The following is an 18,370-nucleotide window of genomic DNA, read 5'->3' on the forward strand; positions in this document are numbered from 1 at the left end:
TTATTCATGAAAAGTAGTAATCTATGGCAGCAGTAGCAGCCATTCTAGTGTGTTGTGTTGTGATCCTTAATTTCACTTTTGCCTTTCTGATTGGTGTATTGCATAGTATTCTGGCTGTCCAGCACTTACTAGCTCTCTTTGTCTTCTTAACAAGCCCATTTTCACATTAGATTAACCTCATTAGAAGGAGTGGGAGGTAAAAACATTTCCAGACTTGCCTGTATTTGAAATATTCTCTCTGCTGCCCGTGAGTAACTGTTCCTCTTATGACTTTTGCTTCTAGTACCATATGTCCTATGCTGACAAAGAACGCTATGAAAATGAAGAAAGGCCGGAGGTGCAGAGGCAAATTCTCGCCGAAATTGCAAGGAAGCTGCCGGTGTACACAAGGACAGGGGATGGAGGTCAGCTAAGCAGAGAGTTTTGTTTCTGTAAACCACTGAAGCAGCATGTGCTGGCAATCTGGGTGATGTTGCCGACCAACAGGCCGTTCCTAATGCCGCTGCATGCACCGAGTAACTCTTGTGCAAACAATTTTAATGCGTTTTTTCTCAGGTTTTATGTCTGGGAGAACAAAAAAGCCTTGAACGCTTCTGTTCATCTTCAGTGGAGTACCAGGTGTTGCCTTTGAGAAGCAATATGTTACCCTTTGTATTTACAGTTCAAAAGCCTAATGTTGTCTGAATTTAGTAATACTAATAGAATGACAAAATCTGTAGCTGTTTTTACTTAAAATGGAGTCTAGCTTAGACATGCAGGACATAATTCTGTGGACAGATTTCTGGAACTTGTTCTGTGATTAAATTCATACTGCACTCCTTTTGAAGCTTAAAAAAAATCCATGTACATATTGGAGGTTCTGTTGATTTCTGTCAGGCAAGCTAAAGAATTCTGAAGCAAAGAGCTGCTCTATAGGCAGTTACCAAAACGGGATGTACGCAAAGTCTGAGTAAATGCAGAAGCCAGAGGGAAGCGTACAGTTCTGTTTTATCCCTTTTAAGCTGGTTGTGTGCTTTGCAGTGAGGATTGTTCCCCGCATCTGCAAGTCTCCAGAAGAATTGTGATCACTGCTTATCTGATTATGATCTGGCAGCAAAAATCAGCTGCAAATGCACTCAGCTTTTGATGTGATAAAGAAAAGGAAATGAGCGGAATATTAACTAACATGAAAAAAAGAACACTATTACATGGTATTAACGTGTCCTTAATTTCAGGTGTTCGATTCTGTGATAGATGCCAGCTAATAAAACCCGATCGTTGTCACCACTGTTCCGTTTGTGCCATGTAAGTTACTGGCTTGTTTTTCACTGAAGTGAATACAGTCACCACTGGGTGATGCAAATGGGCTGGTTGTTCGTGTGGGACAGCGTTAGCATTGGCGCTTCTGCTCTTTGTGGCCCTGGAGCATTTGCAGATCCCACACCTACAAGTGTATCAGCGTTAAGTTACTAGAAAGGATGCCATCTAGTGAAGGGGAACTGGTTAACCTAGGCAGGGTAAAATAAAGTATGATTTTGACTTTTTTTTTTTTTACTTTATTCTTTTTAATATTCCAGGCCTTTACCTTTAGTGTTTTGCAAAAGTTTCAAGCCCTCTAGGGCAGAAATCACTTTCATTTCTTTTTATCTTGCAGAGTACCAAGGACATTGGTCGGTCTTGACAAAGTAATAAACGTTCCATCTTAAAATGATACTTACCTTAAAAAATGCAAAGAGACAGTATCATCCTGAGTGTGTGTCATGTAGAAATCTCACAAAAAACAGAGGCTTTTGCTATTGATCTGCAGTTGGCAATTAAGTACCAAATAAAAATCTTCAGTTTTCTTTTTTGTCCTTTTGCAGGTGCGTGCTAAAAATGGATCATCACTGTCCGTGGTATGTTTTAGATATTGGTTTGTAGTTTTCTGAAAAGAGAGGCTTTTAAAATCTATTTCTCCCACAGAATAGTGTCTGTATGCCTCTTCCATTGTAGACCATGCGTCTCTTTATGTTGGGAAATTTATAAAATAATTACGCTTTGACATTGCCTGAAATGTTTGATATTTTGAAAGCCAGATCATTCATGTTTGTTCCATAAACTATATGTAAAAAAGCTGTTATATCAATATAATTTAAACCACAACTGCTAATTCACTCTTTGACTGTTATTTAAATTTTAAGGAGACTTCAACTTAGCCTTTAATTTTGGGTATAATAATCGTTTCAGCATGCAGTTGGTGGTTGCTTTCAATAATACTATTTGCACGCAGATTGCTTCTGAAATGATGCCTGCCACCCGTGCATGGTCATGGACGGTTTGTGTAGAGTGATGCATGGAGGAATTGAGCCTTATACTTTTTGGGAATTGCTGCCACTAAATTTCTTACACTCCTCCTTTTTCTAAAAGGAAGATCTCAGAAACCAGAAGCAACACAAACATTTCCCCACCTGAACCTCCCTGGTAATCCTAAATTGTAGAGGATTTTTCAGACCTGAGTTTTGAGACAAACACCTACTATTTTTTTCTGCATTCCCTTGTTCCTTTCTAGAGTTGTCCTGTGCATGGAGAATTATAATCAAATTTGGGTTTGTTTGTTTTGGATGTAAACAAACAAGCAGTGGTGAATCTGGCCTCCTGAGTTTTGCAGATGAATCAAGTAACCCAGGAATCCCAGATCTGATTACCTTTGCAGACAAGCAACAGACAGGAGTAATTACAGCCTGCCTCTGTGTCACACTTACCAGTGGTACCAACTTTAAAACAGATTCCAAAAATCTGAACTGTCCTTTTGCTTGGCATAGCAAAATGTCTTCACGTGCAAAGCAAACAGACTTCAGTTGGATTTCGTTTGACCACTGAGGGGAGCTATTTAGTGATGAAATTGTGTTGTATAATGAGGAGGCTTAATAAACCCCCCCAAACTGTAGTATTCATTGTGTTACAACTGTGTGCTGTACATATCCTGATTTCAACTTTGCTTTTGTTCTCTAGGGTGAATAACTGCATTGGATTTTCTAACTACAAATTCTTTCTACTGTTCTTAGCCTATTCTTTGTTGTATTGCTTGTATATTGCTGCAACAGTCTTCAAGTATTTCATTAAGTATTGGACAGTAAGTCATGAAATCTGGTTACTTTTTCATATGCTGTGAGTCTCCTGGGGTCACTCTTTGTCACTTTTTTGCTTTCAGTCAATGGAGGGTCTGCATTTCTTCCGTAAGGTATTTTCCTGAGCCCTTCTTTTGAGTATAACTCCCATTATATGTCTGAAATGCACAAAGGGAGAAGCCAATAGACTTCAGGAATTTCAAATTGTAGAGTTCCCTTCTGGCCAAGCAGTTACATCCTTTTGCTGTTCTTGTGTTTGCATGTATGTACCTCGGAGTCTTTGGTATCAAAGTATAACATCCTGGCATTGACCTGTACATATTTACTGAACAGTGTCAAAAACCCTTGTTTATTTTCTAATCCCCATATGACTCCTTTCTCAATTTAAAATTTGACTGACATAAAGTATGCTTCTTATTCAGTTATCAGTTATCATTCATATGCAAGCAATGCCAACTGACAGTTCCAGTAAGAGACTGGCCTTTTGTTTCTAGTTTTTTTATGTCCCCTCTGCTCCTAACTCTGTGTGACTGTGTTTGAGTAACTTAACTCTGCTGTGCATTAATTTATTAAATTTCTGTTGTTTTAATGGCTAACCACTTACATAAAATGCCTCCTGAGATGCTCATGGGACACTAGCAGGAATTGTTTCTTATGCTAAGAAAGGTGCAGAGATTTGAGTCCTGTGGCTGCATATGGGAGGTGCAAAGGCTGAGAATTAATATTTTACTTTGAGGTCCCCACAGCCTATCTGTAGATGCACGTTTATGAGGATCTCTGGCACTTGACTTTCCTGCTGTAGAAGGAAATAAGTGTTTCTTCTGCTTGTAAGATCCCACTTGGCTTTTAAACTTTTCCAAACCATCTACGCTCAGTTCTAACACTACCCGATTGCTGTAGCTATGGAGGCCGGGTTTTCTTGGCATGTCTTATATTGCAAGAGGTGCAGAATTTTAATATATGCACAGGAAACTCAGCAGAACGTAAAAGCTTCAAGAGCTTGTGCCTGCTTATTTCCCTGTGGGCACAGGGCATGTTTCTTGTGCCCAGGTGGGAAACTGTGACTGCACTGGCTCTGTTACACACAAAACGTTAGTAGCAAAGCCCCACTCTTTGTGCTTTGGTTACAGGAGGGGAAATGAACCAGGTCATTTCTTTGTCTCTGCTTGCTTTTTGTAGTAAGGTGTGACTTTCGTGTATACAAGCGTGAGAACTCCAAATAGGAGTTTGAGAGGATATCTTTCTTCTCTCTAGGAACAAAGAATTTCCAGCTTTTATTTGTTCTTATCACTTGTTCTGTGTTGCTTTGCTTTCCAGGGTGAACTGACTAATGGACGTTCCAAATTTCACGTCCTTCTCCTTCTCTTTGTGGCGGTCATATTCTTCGTAAGCCTTATGTTTCTGTTTGGATACCATTGTTGGCTCGTTAGTAGAAACAGGTCTACTTTAGGTAAGGCTCTTCTGTCATCCTTCTTTAAGTATGACACACCAAAAGTGCTGTAAGAATTAAAAAAAAAAAGGCATTTGTGTTCTGTCCATTCCCAGTGGCTTATGAGGGGAGGAAGATTTAAGAACTTGGAGCGATGCTGCAGAAACTTGTCACTTCAAATGAGCTGCATTTATTAGCTGGTGTGACAAAAGCTTTGTTAGGGAAAAGAGATCCTTAAAGTGTCAAAGACCACTTATACAAATGTTATGCATATGTATAACTACATTTGCTGTGAAATGAGTGCAGCTTCTCAGGGATAATGGTTCTTTATGCTCAGGTGCTGGAGTGCCTCCTGAAACAGCTTAGTAAGGTTGGGAAAAACAGTGTCCATCTTCACTGACAAAGGCAAAGCAGTGATGACTGTAAAACAAATGAAAATCTGAAACAGTATGATTTTGTTGAGTGAGTTCTTGTCTTTCCTCAGATACTGTTCAATTTTTAAAGCTTTTTGGATAAAGTTTTGTAACAAAACACACACTACCAAGACTTTGGGCAAATATTCAGATGTTGTATAGTTATTAACTTTAAAACTCATTTCAAGGGGCACTGAAGCTCATCTATCCCAAAACATCAGAGCTCTGCAGCAGCTTAGAAGGTAGATAAAATTGTTTCTAGAGCACTCTAGGTTTTCCTTCCCTGTCTCTTTTCTTAATTTTATGTCTCACAATAACAGAGAGTCTATTTGCATTCGTTTGTTCCTAATGCTTGTTCATTATATCATTAATGAATGAGGCAATTTAAATCTGCAGTGCCCCTTCTGAAATATGCATTGAAGATCAACCAACTTAATTCTGCAGATTTTTTACTTAGAAATTTCTACCCACTGCATTTCAACAAACCTCACGCAAAGATGTTTTAACTCTATTCTCTAGATTAAACAAACTGTTTGTAGTTCAGTTTGACTTTCATACAGTTCAGTTGCAAGACCAAATTCCTACCTTCAGTTTGAAAGTCTTTACAGGCTTGCAAAATGAAAAAACTTATTGTTTTCAAACTTTATATCTTTGTATTGCTAGTTCATAATCTGTTAAATCATGTTGTCTTTAGATGGCTACAGCATGCACCATCCTGTTTCAGAGTGTTTGGCATTGATTTTCATTTTTTTCACTGAAATTGCATCTGTGTGTAGAGGCTTTCTCAGCTCCAGTGTTTCAAAACGGCCCGGATAAAAATGGATTCAATCTTGGCTTTGTAAAGAACCTTCAGCAAGTGTTTGGAGAAGAAAAAAAGCTGTGGTTACTACCTATTGCCTCTAGGTAAGTAATAATCAAGTCAGTGCTAAAAGCTGATACAATTAACTGAGGGGACTGACTTCTAAGTGTCTGGTACAGCCTCACGTGTTACGCCTACTGTTGGGTGGCTTGGCTGGCTATTGTGCATCATTATAAGTGCACCAAGGGACATTGTCTGCGTCAATCCCGTTCACCAGCAGTCTGGCAGGGAAGGGTTTTGAAGGCTAAATGTGCTGCACGGGGTGTTTGAACTTCCTTCCTGGACTCCTGTGGCACACATGTGGGTGGTGTTCACTTCAAAGACACTTTTCTTCATCTGTCAGACTCCTCTGCCGGAAACAGAGTTTATGTTTCTTAATGTCAGGGAAAATGTTTTGGCACACAGTAGACCAGTAGTAAAGTACATGAAATTTAATTCCTTTAGTAATTGGGCACAATTTGAAATAACTTTGTGGCACAGCAGTTCACAACTTTTTCAAGTAGCAATGTAGAAGTCTAAGGCCCAGCTGCATCCCCACTGCCATCTGTTTTCCACTCTAAAGTATAGTTAAAGGGAAAAGATTGGCACAGAAAGCCTTTCTGTTAGTGCAGGGCAGCACTGAAGTGCTACGCAGAGCACTCTTTGCACAGTGTATTTATTTTTTTTCCATTTTGGGTACAGGTTTAGGTCACAGGAAGGTGGGTCTTTTATTTGCCTTTCAGTAACATCTAACTAAGATTGAGGACATTTGCTACTGGGTGTCATTCAAACGCAGAAGTGTAATTTCTGCCCTGAAGAATCTATGTTATAAATTGGTAAAATTTATATCTATGGTATAAATTGCTCCTTCTACTAAATGTTTTCCTTAATTTCCCCCTCACTTCTAGCTGTCCATAAGTTATTTTTTTTTTTCTGTATCCAAATGACTTGATCAAATTAGGCACATTTAAGTTCTGCTAAAAATTACTTAATTCCAGGCTATTTGTGGAGTAGGACTTGAGGACCGAAATTACTTGCTAAGAAAACTTGATGTCTGAGCTGCCACAAAAAATAAACCCAGTATTTTTCAAAACTTAAACACAATTCTAAGTAAATGTAGAATTGGAAATACAGTCAACAGAAAACTTTGTTTGCAGATAAAGTGTGTAGAAATGGTCATCCTTCAGAGTCACTTGCTGCGTTTTACAGTGGCTTTCTCTGCCTTTTTCCATGCAGCCAGGGCGATGGGCATTTTTTCCCAATGAGAGCTCTGTGTGAAGCTCAGAATCCTCTCCTAGCAAATGAAGAGCAGTGGGAAGACGATGGAATAGATGAAGAGCCTCACGGTAAGGTAACGCTAAAGGAAATTAGTTGTGTCATGACCCACACTGACTAATAGATGAATTATAAGACCTAATCAAATAAAAAAATTGTGTTGGCTAAGTTGCTGGGCAACTCTGACTTGACTAATGAACACAGCCTGAAAATAAGCCCTGTTTTGGAGTCAACTCTTTTTTTGTAGCTTTCAGCTTGCAAGTAAATTAACTGAGAGGTTGTTACAAGTTGCAGAGAGAAATTGAAATTTCCACAAACCGAGTGTATTTATATGTAAATGTTGCTGCATGCAGCACAGTTATTGGAGACATAAAGTCATGCCTGTAAAAGTGAAAAGACTAAGGGTTTTTTTAAAGTGCATTTATCCTCTGAGAGTTTGTGAAAACATGCATGCAAACACCTGAATGTGGTGATACTTTTAGGAAGCTACTTTATCCTTTGTTTATTCAGCTTTATTACCAGAGTAAAGAAGTCCCTTTGGTTTTGATGCCTGCCTAGCTATGTGCTGATCTCCATAGGAGAAATGATGTGCTGAGAGGAATTGTAGATGTGTTTGTACAATAGATTTGATGAGTTTCTGAAATGTAAACATACATTTTATGCTATGGATGTCCTATTAGAAAAAAGACTTTATATATATCCCCATTCTCTGATGATTTTTGTTAGCTGGATCCAAAATTAGTTAGATGATTCTTTACTGTTACATTTCTCTGTTTGAACTTGATTTTTTTTCTTTGCATATTTACCTCCAAGCTTTGGTCTTTGGAGAACACGGTATGTATCAGAATATCAGGGTTCAGTTACTGTAATAATACAGCTCTACAGCAGAGCAAAATGTTGTTGTTGCCTATGATCAGCAGGATGCTGTTCCCCTTGACTGTGAGGTATGAGCTGCTTTCAGGCTGGTTGTCATTTTAAACAGTCTCCACGTGGTTGTAGACTGCTGTTAGATTGACCCTGAGCTTCCTCTTCATCGGGTGAAACAAGCCCAACTGCTTCAACCTCTCTACATAGTCTTAAAGTAGAAATTTCTGTGCTGCTTATATACAGCTTAAGTCTGACCTCCACAGCTTTCAGTTTTCCAAGATTGGGGCTGGAGCTCTGCGTCTTCATAGAAAAATGACGTTTTTATTTTGCAAGTGAAAATGTTTAGGAATAAACTTACCATGAGTACATGAAATGTATTACCATGTATTTCCACCCTGGCTGCATTGACCCAAGGGTATTCAGAGAACAAGTTTCCTGGTTCATTAAGCTTTGGTACCCTCGCATCTGACAGAAGGGTTTTAGGAGACTGCAGCGTAGGCACAAATGATGTTTTACTCTTCCTTGTTTTCTCACCACTGCTTTTCCTTTTTGTAAAGCATCAGCAAATGAAGTGCTCTGAGCTTAGAGTTTTTAGATTCCATCTTGCACAATAGAAGTAAACCAGTATAACTTTCTAACCAGAAAAGCCTGAAATGTTCCATTAAAAGTAGAAGATCTTTATTTGTCTTTCTGGCTTTAAAGTTTGTGACACAGGTATAAATTAGGTAAAACCAATAACAGAGCAATCTCAGTTTAAAAATTGCTGTTCAGTTAGCTCTGACAGTGGTTATCTATTTTTATTTGGAATGATTCTTAAAAACACACTCCCACACTTAGTGAAAAATATATTCTCAGTGAGAAAACCAGATTTACTTACCTCTAACTGCTTTGTTTTTTGTCCTATAGATTCTGGTGAAGCTTCATCCCTTGCCATAGAAAGGGAGACATAGCAGTTTGAGAACGCAGCAGTACAAAGCTTGTTCAGAAAGGTCAGTATTTCTTTCTTCGTTACCTTCAAAACAGCTGTGCTGCAGGGAAATTGGCAGGTAATGTTGGACAGGTTTTGACTTTGACAGTGGCATACCCCACAGCACCGGGGCAGAGTCATTTAACATGCTGAAGGCTGCGGGGTGCAGACCTCCACGCTGGCTTTGGAGCGGTGCAGCTGTGATAGAGACATGCCCTCCGGCCTCTGAGCCCACGGGAGGGCAGAGACGCTCTCACTGGAGTATTGTGGTGATGCCCCTATGCATGGTAGCATTTCACCAATATGTCTCCAGCTTGTCCATAAATATATTGTTTAAGAGAACCTAAAAGAAAGCAGTGGCTATCCAGTAGCCCTGGGCTGGATGGTGACACAGTTAACACAGGAGACAAAAGCACTGTTTGTAGGGGAGGACACAAACCCTGCAGCTCCTCTGGTAAATGTGGCAGGAGCGCCTCTCGCCACTAACTTGTACAGTTACAAGACTGCAGGTCTGTTCAGTGATCATGAAAGGTGTGGGAAGGTGCAGATACAGCCTTAAGAGAAACTGAAGTCGAGAACAGCCAAGTTGCAGTGAGGAATAAATGGAAGTAACTTGTAATGCCCACACCAGCTGCTACTCTTTTATCTATTTTTTTTTTCACCTTGGAGAAACTTGGGTACAACAACAGATAATACAGTCTGGGGAAGATGCTGCTACCAGAATGTTCCCTGGTCTAAAGTTTGTTCTGACTTTCGTAACACTGGGGAGGTACCCGCACGTGTACTGTTGTGGTAAGCTGCAGGCTGCGTCGTCTTGTCTCCATGAAATATTTTCACAGTGGAGTGTAATTATCCGAGATCCAAGGAGTATCCTCTGCTGTCCCACTTGCAGGAGGCGGAGTGGTCAGATAGAATTTGCCCCTCTGTTTTCTCTGGGTGTTGAATAACTGTTGTATGGCAAAGCACTGTCATCCCCTGCCTAGTTCTGCACACGAATAGGGCAACTCGAGATTTTTATAAAGGGGCTTCTCGCATATTGCAGATGCGATTCCATTTTCTTCCACTGAGAAGAAAAACCCCAAAGTATTTTTTGCTGTCGATAGTCAGCGAGGACCACACACTGCCGTTCTACTGAGGGAGTGAAAAAACAGCATTTCCCTCTCGTTCTGCACGGCTTTAAAACGATGCTCAAAGTCAAGATCAGACAGGCATCTACTGCTCGTCAGATCAGTGCTTATAGTTGCACATTTTTCTTTATTTAAATTTCAGCTTCCCTCTCAGGAGTCAACGTCCCTTCTCTTGGCATGGACTTCAGTTCTGAAGGGCAGAAAACACGTGGATCTTCAAGATGAGAAAACATCATGAAGTATCATCTGATTGGAGTCTGCATTCTAGAGGGCTCCTCCAGAAATCCTGCTATCCAGATGTTTCAAGGCTTTATAAGTTTAAGTTATGGAGTGAATTATAGAGTGATTCTAGCCAATCTTGTTTGGCCTGCTCTCTTTATTTTATAAATAATATATATTTTTTAATCCAAATAGGTAAAAAGTATTGATGCGAGGGCATGTCCAAAGGCCTTTTCATTTTGCAAACATCAGGGACTCGAGTTCTTTAAATTCTTCCAAGCCATAATATTCTTGGGGATGGTATTTATTTTGAGACTGATTCTCCAACCTTCTCTGACAAGTGGCATTTTCTAACATGTTTAAAGTTCTGTCTGAGTCAGTTCAACTCACTGAGAGACAGACCCACTTAAATTTGGCACTAAATTGATAGTTGGATGTAAGTGTGTTGAAAGAAGTGCTGAACATGCACGTATATACATGTGCAGCTGTGTATGAAAATAAAATATTCACATTGCCAGTATCAAGATTCAAGAATATTGTGGCCATAGATTTTTTAAAATTTTTTTTAGGAGGGTGTAATTGTCTTAGAGTTTGAGTTACAGTGCCCTTTAAGGCCAATCCTACTCGCAGGCACCTAAAATGCAAAAGGGAACTTCAGACAGTACAGTTTGCATTAATTCCTAGGGCTAAAATAACAGCATTTGCCTGGTAATTAGAGGATTATCAACTCATTCCTGGGTCGGTGTTTGATGGAAATTTGTGTCTGTGTGGAGTCAGAAAGGAAGATGTAAACTTGAAACACCTGAGTTGGAAATGTGCACTGGAAGTTCAGCTCCAACAGTCCTGTGTGGAGTTTACGCCCCACAGAGGTGGCTTTAGCCCCATAATGCTGAAGAGACAATTGATGTATTGAATTTTTTCAGACTTCTTCCTAAATGAATGTATTGACTGGTGGTTTAAAGGTTTTTCAGCACTAAGCAGTGATCAGATTTCTTCTTCATTTTGCTCCATTTGCAGCCAAAGGAATGTATCACTGGTTTTATTCCGTGGAATGGAACTCAGAATTTGCTGGCAGGATTATATGCATTTTTCTAGACCTGAGTTTTTTTATCTGCATGATTCAGACCTGGCAACTGCATCACTCATGTTTGCATTAGGTGCATGCTTGAAGTATCAGTATACTGCCTTTAAGATCATTTGTTACCATTTTCTATCCCGTTTTTGTGTTTATCAGCCCATTTGTGTTGACAGTGACTACAGAAGCAGTTGTGCATGTCATGAGAAATTACCAGATAAGTATCTGTTTGGTGACAAAGGCCTTGCCTAGACGCTAAATCCTTTTTTCCTCTGTGTACTCTGCTGCTGCTACCAGTGGAAATGTGTTCGTGAGACAGAAGAGAGTCTTGCAGAGATTTTCTGTCCGTAAGAGTAGACATTTAACTACCCGGTATAAACTGTGCCCTGCGGACAGGTATTTATACGTCAGGCTCTGTAGTTCAGTTTAGAGCAGGCAGTGGCGGCTGTAGAATGTCTTACTGCTGAAGTGTAGTTGTTAGGAGTCAGGGTGGGCTCTCCCAGCCTTGGCGTGGGTTCCTCTCTCTTCTCCTCAGAGCGGTACTGAACACTCTGAATGTTCCCGTTGCGTGGTTCTGTCCTCAAACGGCTGTTGAGTGCTGAAACTGTTTTTCCTATCAATCTAGACCTGAATTTCTAATGCAAATCTCATGATGGACCTTGAGCTGTGTTTGAGGGAAGATGGCAGTAGAACTAATCACCTCATTTCTGGCAAAATGTGTTCTGGAGGGGGATCTTGAGAGAAGATGGCAGCTAAACACAACAGGGAATGCACAGGAGTTCAGCACCAACAGAGGTGCTGTTTGTGCCTTTTAAAAATTGCTTTTAAATAAAACCAGGAATATGATTTGGTGACTTTCTGTTTCATTCTGTCAACGGAGGTGTATTTAAGATAGGAGTATCAGAGCTGTGTCTGAAGCCGTGTGGATTCACAGGAGGTTTCTGAGCAGGCTCTGGTACCCTTGCTGGATTTGGTGCTGTTCACAGCCGTGGCATTCTCTCAGTGTTGTTTCTCTGCCAAGCAGCGGCAGTGGGAGAGCTACTGAAAAGATCTGCAGGCAGTATCCCTGCAGATTGGGAGTTCATTAGGTAGTATAGAAAATAAATTTTTGCCTTTAATTATTATTATTAAAACAGGTGTCTACGATAAGGCAGCTATCCAGCTCAGATTTAGAGCCAGCTTTAAAGGTGTCCAAGTAACTCACTCTTACTCGGTAACTTCTCTTGTCATTAGTTATGGCCGATTTTTCCCTTTCCGTAAAAGCAGCTCAGCCTCGCTTGGTTGTAACAAACTCCTATTCAGGCAGAAACAGTAACTAGGTTGATAGCTTCAGAACCACTTCCAAGCAATGGTCACACGTCAAATGTTTGAAAGCTCCAGAATGAAACATGAAACAAATACAAAAGTTGTGTAAAAATGAGGCAGAACGAAATGTGGAAAAATCCCGTGTCTGAGGGACTGAACGAGCTCCGTTTTGTTCTGGTCTGCTCACCTAAAGGAGATCCTCATGCTGCACCTGGCATTCGTGTGTGGGGATTCCTGTGCCACAGAACAGTCAGGCAGGCTCCTCTGTACTCCGTGGTGAAAGCTGCAGTGAAGGGTGGGTGTCCAGGAGTACAGCGTCGGGGTGGCGTTTGCCGAAGACATTGTGCGTCTGTGTTCTTCAAGGCAGCGTGGAAATGAACAGTCAGATCCCTGTGGGGAAACTTAGTGTTTCTCAAGATCCTGCTGCTGAGATCTCTTTGCTCGGTGCATTATTGTGGCTGATGCCGCAAACAAACACAATTGCAGATGGCCTACTAAGGAGAACACAGTTTTTCCAATTAGTTTTTTTGGCCTTTAAAAAGGCCATTAGCTAGAGATCTGGGCAGCATAAAAGCAGTAGTTTTGACTGCACCCCCTGCTACCTGTGGTTTTAAAGCTGCGCTGCTATTTACTTTTTAAATTGACTTTTTTTTTTCCTTAGCTTCAAAAGAAAGTTGCATACAAAGAGTGTGATAAATGCAGGATGGGTAAAGTTCTGTTGAATGTGCCAGGTAAATGGAAAACAGAAACTCCTCAGGCTGGCTGTAGTCACTGCTGCGGGTAACGAAAGAGATAAAGCCTTCAGCTGAGTGCGTGGTAGTTTTTTAACACGCAAACGGCTCTTTAAGGGGTAAAATCCATTTCTGCTTTCACTGGTGCAGTCTGTAGGATAGATCTGTGTGATGCATCGTGGAAAAGGCCGAAAGGATTTCTCTTGTGTCCTTTACTGTCAGTCTCTACCTAGTTAGGTGCTGTAAGTTCAGTTGCACCCAAAAAATTCAGTAAACTCCTAAACTTTGAATCTCAGTTCTGATGCTTATTTAAGCTGTGTGACCGTAGTGCTCGGTAAGCTGCTGCACTGCAGCCTGGTTCAGGGTGGAAGCAGCGAGGCAACTGTCTTGGCCTCATCCAGGGAGTTTTCTCTGGCTTAACATCAGATCTACACTACAGAATAAAGCAGAAAATAAATGATTTTCAGCTCAGGGTCAGAAACAGCTGGTGTCTTTAGTGGATCTTGTAGTGCCAGTGAGCTTAAGGTGTAGAAGCAGCTGTATTTAGAGAACGATTTTGTTGGCTTAACTTGATGTAGCCAAGGAAGGCGGATCTGCCTGCCGGCAGGAGAGTGCCCTTCCCATGGCCGCTGTAGTGCAGCCAGGCCTCCGCCTGCCCGCCGAGGGGCCAGTTACCGTCAGGGGCATTTCAATGAGACCACAGAAGCTGGAATCGGGCCACCAGATGCTGTCTGTAATTCTACCAGCAGTCACCAGGTAGTAACATATGTGGCTTGAGTGACAAGCAGCGTCGCAGGTGTCAGAGGCTCCCCAGGAGCATGTGGCAGTGTTGGGCACAGCCGTGGCTGTGTTAGCGTCCGTCAGGGCACAGAAGTGTGAGGGCTCAGCCCAGGTACGGCGTGTTCTGCCTTGCCTTGGCCCGCTTGGGGTTTGTATTTCTGCATTGTACAAACGCATTTCACGTCTTCCATGTGAGCGAGGACTTTCTCTGCTATAAGCAGCTTTTCCAAGTGTGTGTCGTTGTGTGAAACAAAGTTGGCTCTTGCTGGATGTTACTGTGATACCTGCCACTCCGGCTCCTCCCTGTACTCCTAGATCAATGCTCCAAAATCACTGACCACTAACAGCCACCGCCTCACCTCTCCCCCTTCTCGCCCATTTACGTTCAGGTACACTGTACTCTTTAAAAAAATAAGCAGAGAAAACATCATATTGATGTTTCTATGGGTAGTACTGTGGTAAGTCCTCTCCTTGGCCGGTGAGGCCTGTCCGAGGAATTAGGACTCCGAAAGCCTCACTGCACTGTGGTTTTGTTTTGTCTCTTGCTGAATTGGCACAGTGTGTTTTTGGAGTAGATTGTATTCCTTTACGCAGGAAGCAGCACTGTCTGTCTGTAGTAGGCTGTACCTGGTGCATGTAGTTACTGGCATTGGGCAGAACCAGGAAGCTTCCTCCTAGCACGATGGCAATGAATGTTTACTTCCTGGAACACGCCAGAAACATGATTCAGCAAAACCTACACTCCCTGCAGTTCTGTAGTTCTGCGTGCTGGTGTGGACTGAAAGCACAACTTAGCGTTAGCTACCAAACCAGATGCATAAAGTCTGTAACATAACATGAATGTAAAGTGTCAGGGGAAGGAAAAAAACAAAAAGAATTTACCTTTTCTTCCCCAAAGTTAGATATAAAGAGTGAGGTGCTAAGGTGTATTCAGGGACCCGCTGCCTCCCGCGTAGTCGTCCCGCCGGCGGAGCGGAGGTACTCTGCATAGCTGCCTCACTCACTGAGTGAGCAGCCTAAGGAGGTACTGTTGGCCGTGGTTATTAAGCCAGAATTAATTAACTCAAAGGGCCACATTTTCATTTCGGTGACTCCTGTGGTACATACTTTTGAAATAGATCCATAGTACTTGAAAATACCTTGGTTTTATTGATATTTTGCCAATTCTATCAGCTTCTGTTTTGCTACAGAACACTTGCAAGAATAAACTGGTTCTGAAACCATCAGTTAAAGTGTTTGCATGGTAGAGTGGCTTTTTTCATTAAAAGTAACTGTGTGTCCAACAGCTGGGCAGCGACCAGCATTGCAAGGCTGTGCCGTTACCGTGCTCTCGTCCTGCTTCATGCTTTATTTCCTTTCCTGGTAGTTAACACTGAGGTCATACCCAGTTACGCAGTTTTATTCTTGCTGTCCTTTTTCCATCTCCCTTTGAGAGAGTCTTTCCTCTTCCTCCTGAATATATAGTTAGCATATTATCAGCTTTCAGCTGTTTGTGCTGGTTTTTTGGATGATCTGAAGGTGAATAGGTGTCATTTTAAGCAGTTGTACCATGTATTTTATTTGTAACGAATCTTAATGTTTGTCAGGTGTCGGTTTGTGATTCTCATCTTCAGGCCGAGCTTGCTTTGCTCCGAGCAGTGGGATCCAACCTCCTGCATTGCTTTTCTCTCTTTCCTTAAAAATCTGATTTCTTCATTTTCTAGCTTCGGTTTGGAACGTAAACCTTGTGAAAGGAAATTAAGTTTACATTTCCGGTATGAGCCTGTAAGTTGGTTACACTTTCATGCTGCTTAAAATACTTCTTTTCTGTGTGAGGTTTTAAGATTTACAGCAGCGTTTGCAAGACTTAAGTGGACAAAGAGTTATGTTGAGGGGAAAAGAAAAAACACCAAAAAACCCCAACAAAAAGGACAAAGGGATCATCTTTGCTTCTTACTCCAATTGTGCTTAAAAACAAATGCCTGCTCGCATCAAGTGCCCGTACCAAACAGCTCCCGTAACAGGCAGGTGTTGTACCTGGAGGCATTCCTGCTCTTTCTGTACTTACTAGACTTGAACTTTTCTGGAGCTAAACCTTGTGTTAAATCCCACGGGAAGCCTGGAAACCAACCAACCAACCTGTCCTCCCTGTCTCCTTTCTAACCTGGGGAAGGTGTATGCTGCACCTTCTCAGATCAGCACTTCCTTTCGTGAGAGAAAGGAAAATCCAGTGGCTTCTTGAAAGTGTTGGTGTAGTTATTTTTCACGCATTTTTCTGGAGGATCCAGGAGTGTTGAGCATGTGTAGGAGAGAGAGATTCCTCACATTGGTACCTGATGTCCTGGTGATGTATTGAGCTGCCTGGGCTGGTGCAGAGGTGGCCTCCCCCGAGGAGGAGGTACCAGTTTTATGGCTCAGCTTGTGTGAGGAGGGAGGTGGAACCTGTTGTGCTGTTCGCAACTAACTCCACGTGTGGGCATTCTGCTGCTGCCAGTGGTTACGGTGTCACATCCTGCTGTGCCCACTGCCAGTCTAAGCCATTCCAGAGCCATTCCAGATTGCAGTGTTGGAGCAGGGAACTTCTAACAGCTTCCCTTTTGCTAGTGACGTCTAAAATAGAAAAGGTTATGTTGTTTTATAAGTTATTCTATCTGTCCAGCTGTTTTTCATCTGGAAGTGACTCATTTATGTTTGTTGTGAAAATGGGTCCCTCAAAGATAACTTAATTAAATCTCAGGATCAGATAATTGCAGACCTACCTGTATGCTAGAACTCAGCATTAGGAGTTTTTTACCTTGCCTCAGAGCACAGCGAGTGGGTTTCACTCCCTGGTGTTTCACTGGGCAGGAGAACTCGGGTGGAGTAGAACACTGCCCGCCCGAGCTGCTCTGGGACCAGGCGGCTCCGGCTGGGAACCAACGCGCTACCTCGTCGACTGGGTCAGGACGCCCTGCGCCGTAACGCCCTGCTCGCACCAAGGCAGGCTGGCGCTGGGCTCCGTGCCAGTAACTCCTAAATCATTGGGAAGATGAACATGAATTTCAGTGCATTGATGTGTTATTACGTGCAGCTGCTTTGCAGATAACCGCTGTGGCCTGGCGTCGGTGTCTGTAAGTATCCTGTGTACAAACACTGCTCTGTCCAGCTGAGGATGTGCCACTCAGAGCTGTGTTGTTTAAAGCTGATTTCTCACCCCTGAATTTAATAGGAAGGAAATGTTTTCCAGTGAATGTCACAAACCATCTGCTGACATTTGGGATGTTCACTTGGGTTCAGGAGTTTAATGCTGCTGCTGGCATTCAGACTTTTGATATCAAAAGGGTTTTTACAAAAGCTTTGGATATTTGTTTTTACTGTCCGACAGATGTTCTGACTTTATTACAAATGCTTTGTGTACGTTTCACTAGCATTTTCCAAGTGTTTGTATGGTTTCTACAGCTGAATATCCTGTACATTCTGCTTTGTCGTTTTATATTATGGTTTATAGTAGAAAGCCTGCACGGTTCATACTGTACTGCAGGCAAGGACTGCATTAAACCCATTTTTGGCTAATTTATTATACTTGTGAATGGTTATTTCCTATCACTTAGCCTGTGCTCAGGCTAAATGTTCTCTCTCTGGAAGCCTCACACAACTTTAAATAATTGAAATCACTGCTCAGAGTGGGGAAGGTTCTTTATCTGTGTCAAAAAAGGGATTCACTAAATGCTGCCCCTTGGTTGGGGCAGCCCAGGCCTTTGCATTCACTCATCTGAGGAGAGGTGTGAAGGACTCTGCTGGGGGTGACCTTCTCTAATCCTGCACTCTGCAGAGTATGGATCTATTTAAAAAATAATAGTGGACCATATAGTCTTTCCCAAAGTTACAGTGAGGTAAGATACTGGCTAGGTTAAGTGTTGGATATCGTGTCCTTGGTGCCAGGGGATTTAAAGCCAAAGAAAGTAAGTATTTGGCTGCAGATTAATGTTTCATCTGATCGATAGTTACTGCACTGAATATCCTGAAAGGCCGTGAGGGCCAGACTTGTCTTTTGACTCCAAGCCCTGTTGCTCTGCCAACAGAGCTAGAAATTGAGGTCAGCTGTGCCACAGCTTTCCTTTCCGTAAAAGGGTGAGCGATACCTGTTCAACCACAGACGGTTTCAGAGGCAAAACCCACGTGCTGTATGTGCAGAATGTCTGGAGGCGGTGCTGCGCCCACCCTCTGTTCCCAGCCAGGTTGCCAGGGCACGTGCAAAGACAACTGTGGATGTTTTACTACTTGAAAATAATCTATACAG

General features: G+C 42.0%; 1 protein-coding gene across 17 annotated transcripts in view; it reads left to right on the plus strand.

Annotated features, from left to right (window-relative positions):
• The window catches only part of ZDHHC15 (zinc finger DHHC-type palmitoyltransferase 15), a 214,467-nt gene extending 196,815 nt beyond the window's left edge, over positions 1-17,652 (plus strand). For 16 of the 17 annotated variants that reach the window (XM_068409701.1, XM_068409695.1, XM_068409694.1 and 13 more), the window contains 9 exons: positions 284-404; positions 1,215-1,284; positions 1,842-1,874; positions 2,971-3,091; positions 4,404-4,536; positions 5,705-5,831; positions 7,003-7,112; positions 8,815-8,897; positions 10,145-17,652. In XM_068409701.1, the coding sequence (XP_068265802.1) occupies positions 284-404; positions 1,215-1,284; positions 1,842-1,874; positions 2,971-3,091; positions 4,404-4,536; positions 5,705-5,831; positions 7,003-7,112; positions 8,815-8,858 (759 nt within the window). In that variant the 3' untranslated portion in view covers positions 8,859-8,897; positions 10,145-17,652. Of the gene's footprint in view, positions 1-283; positions 405-1,214; positions 1,285-1,841; positions 1,875-2,970; positions 3,092-4,403; positions 4,537-5,622; positions 5,832-7,002; positions 7,113-8,814; positions 8,898-10,144 lie in introns of those variants that run through there. The other variant, XM_068409711.1, reaches the window with a different exon arrangement.
• Positions 17,653-18,370: the final 718 nt, after the last annotated feature.

The sequence above is a fragment of the Nyctibius grandis genome, chromosome 10 (genome assembly GCF_013368605.1).
Source record: "Nyctibius grandis isolate bNycGra1 chromosome 10, bNycGra1.pri, whole genome shotgun sequence".
NCBI lineage: Eukaryota > Metazoa > Chordata > Aves > Nyctibiiformes > Nyctibiidae > Nyctibius > Nyctibius grandis.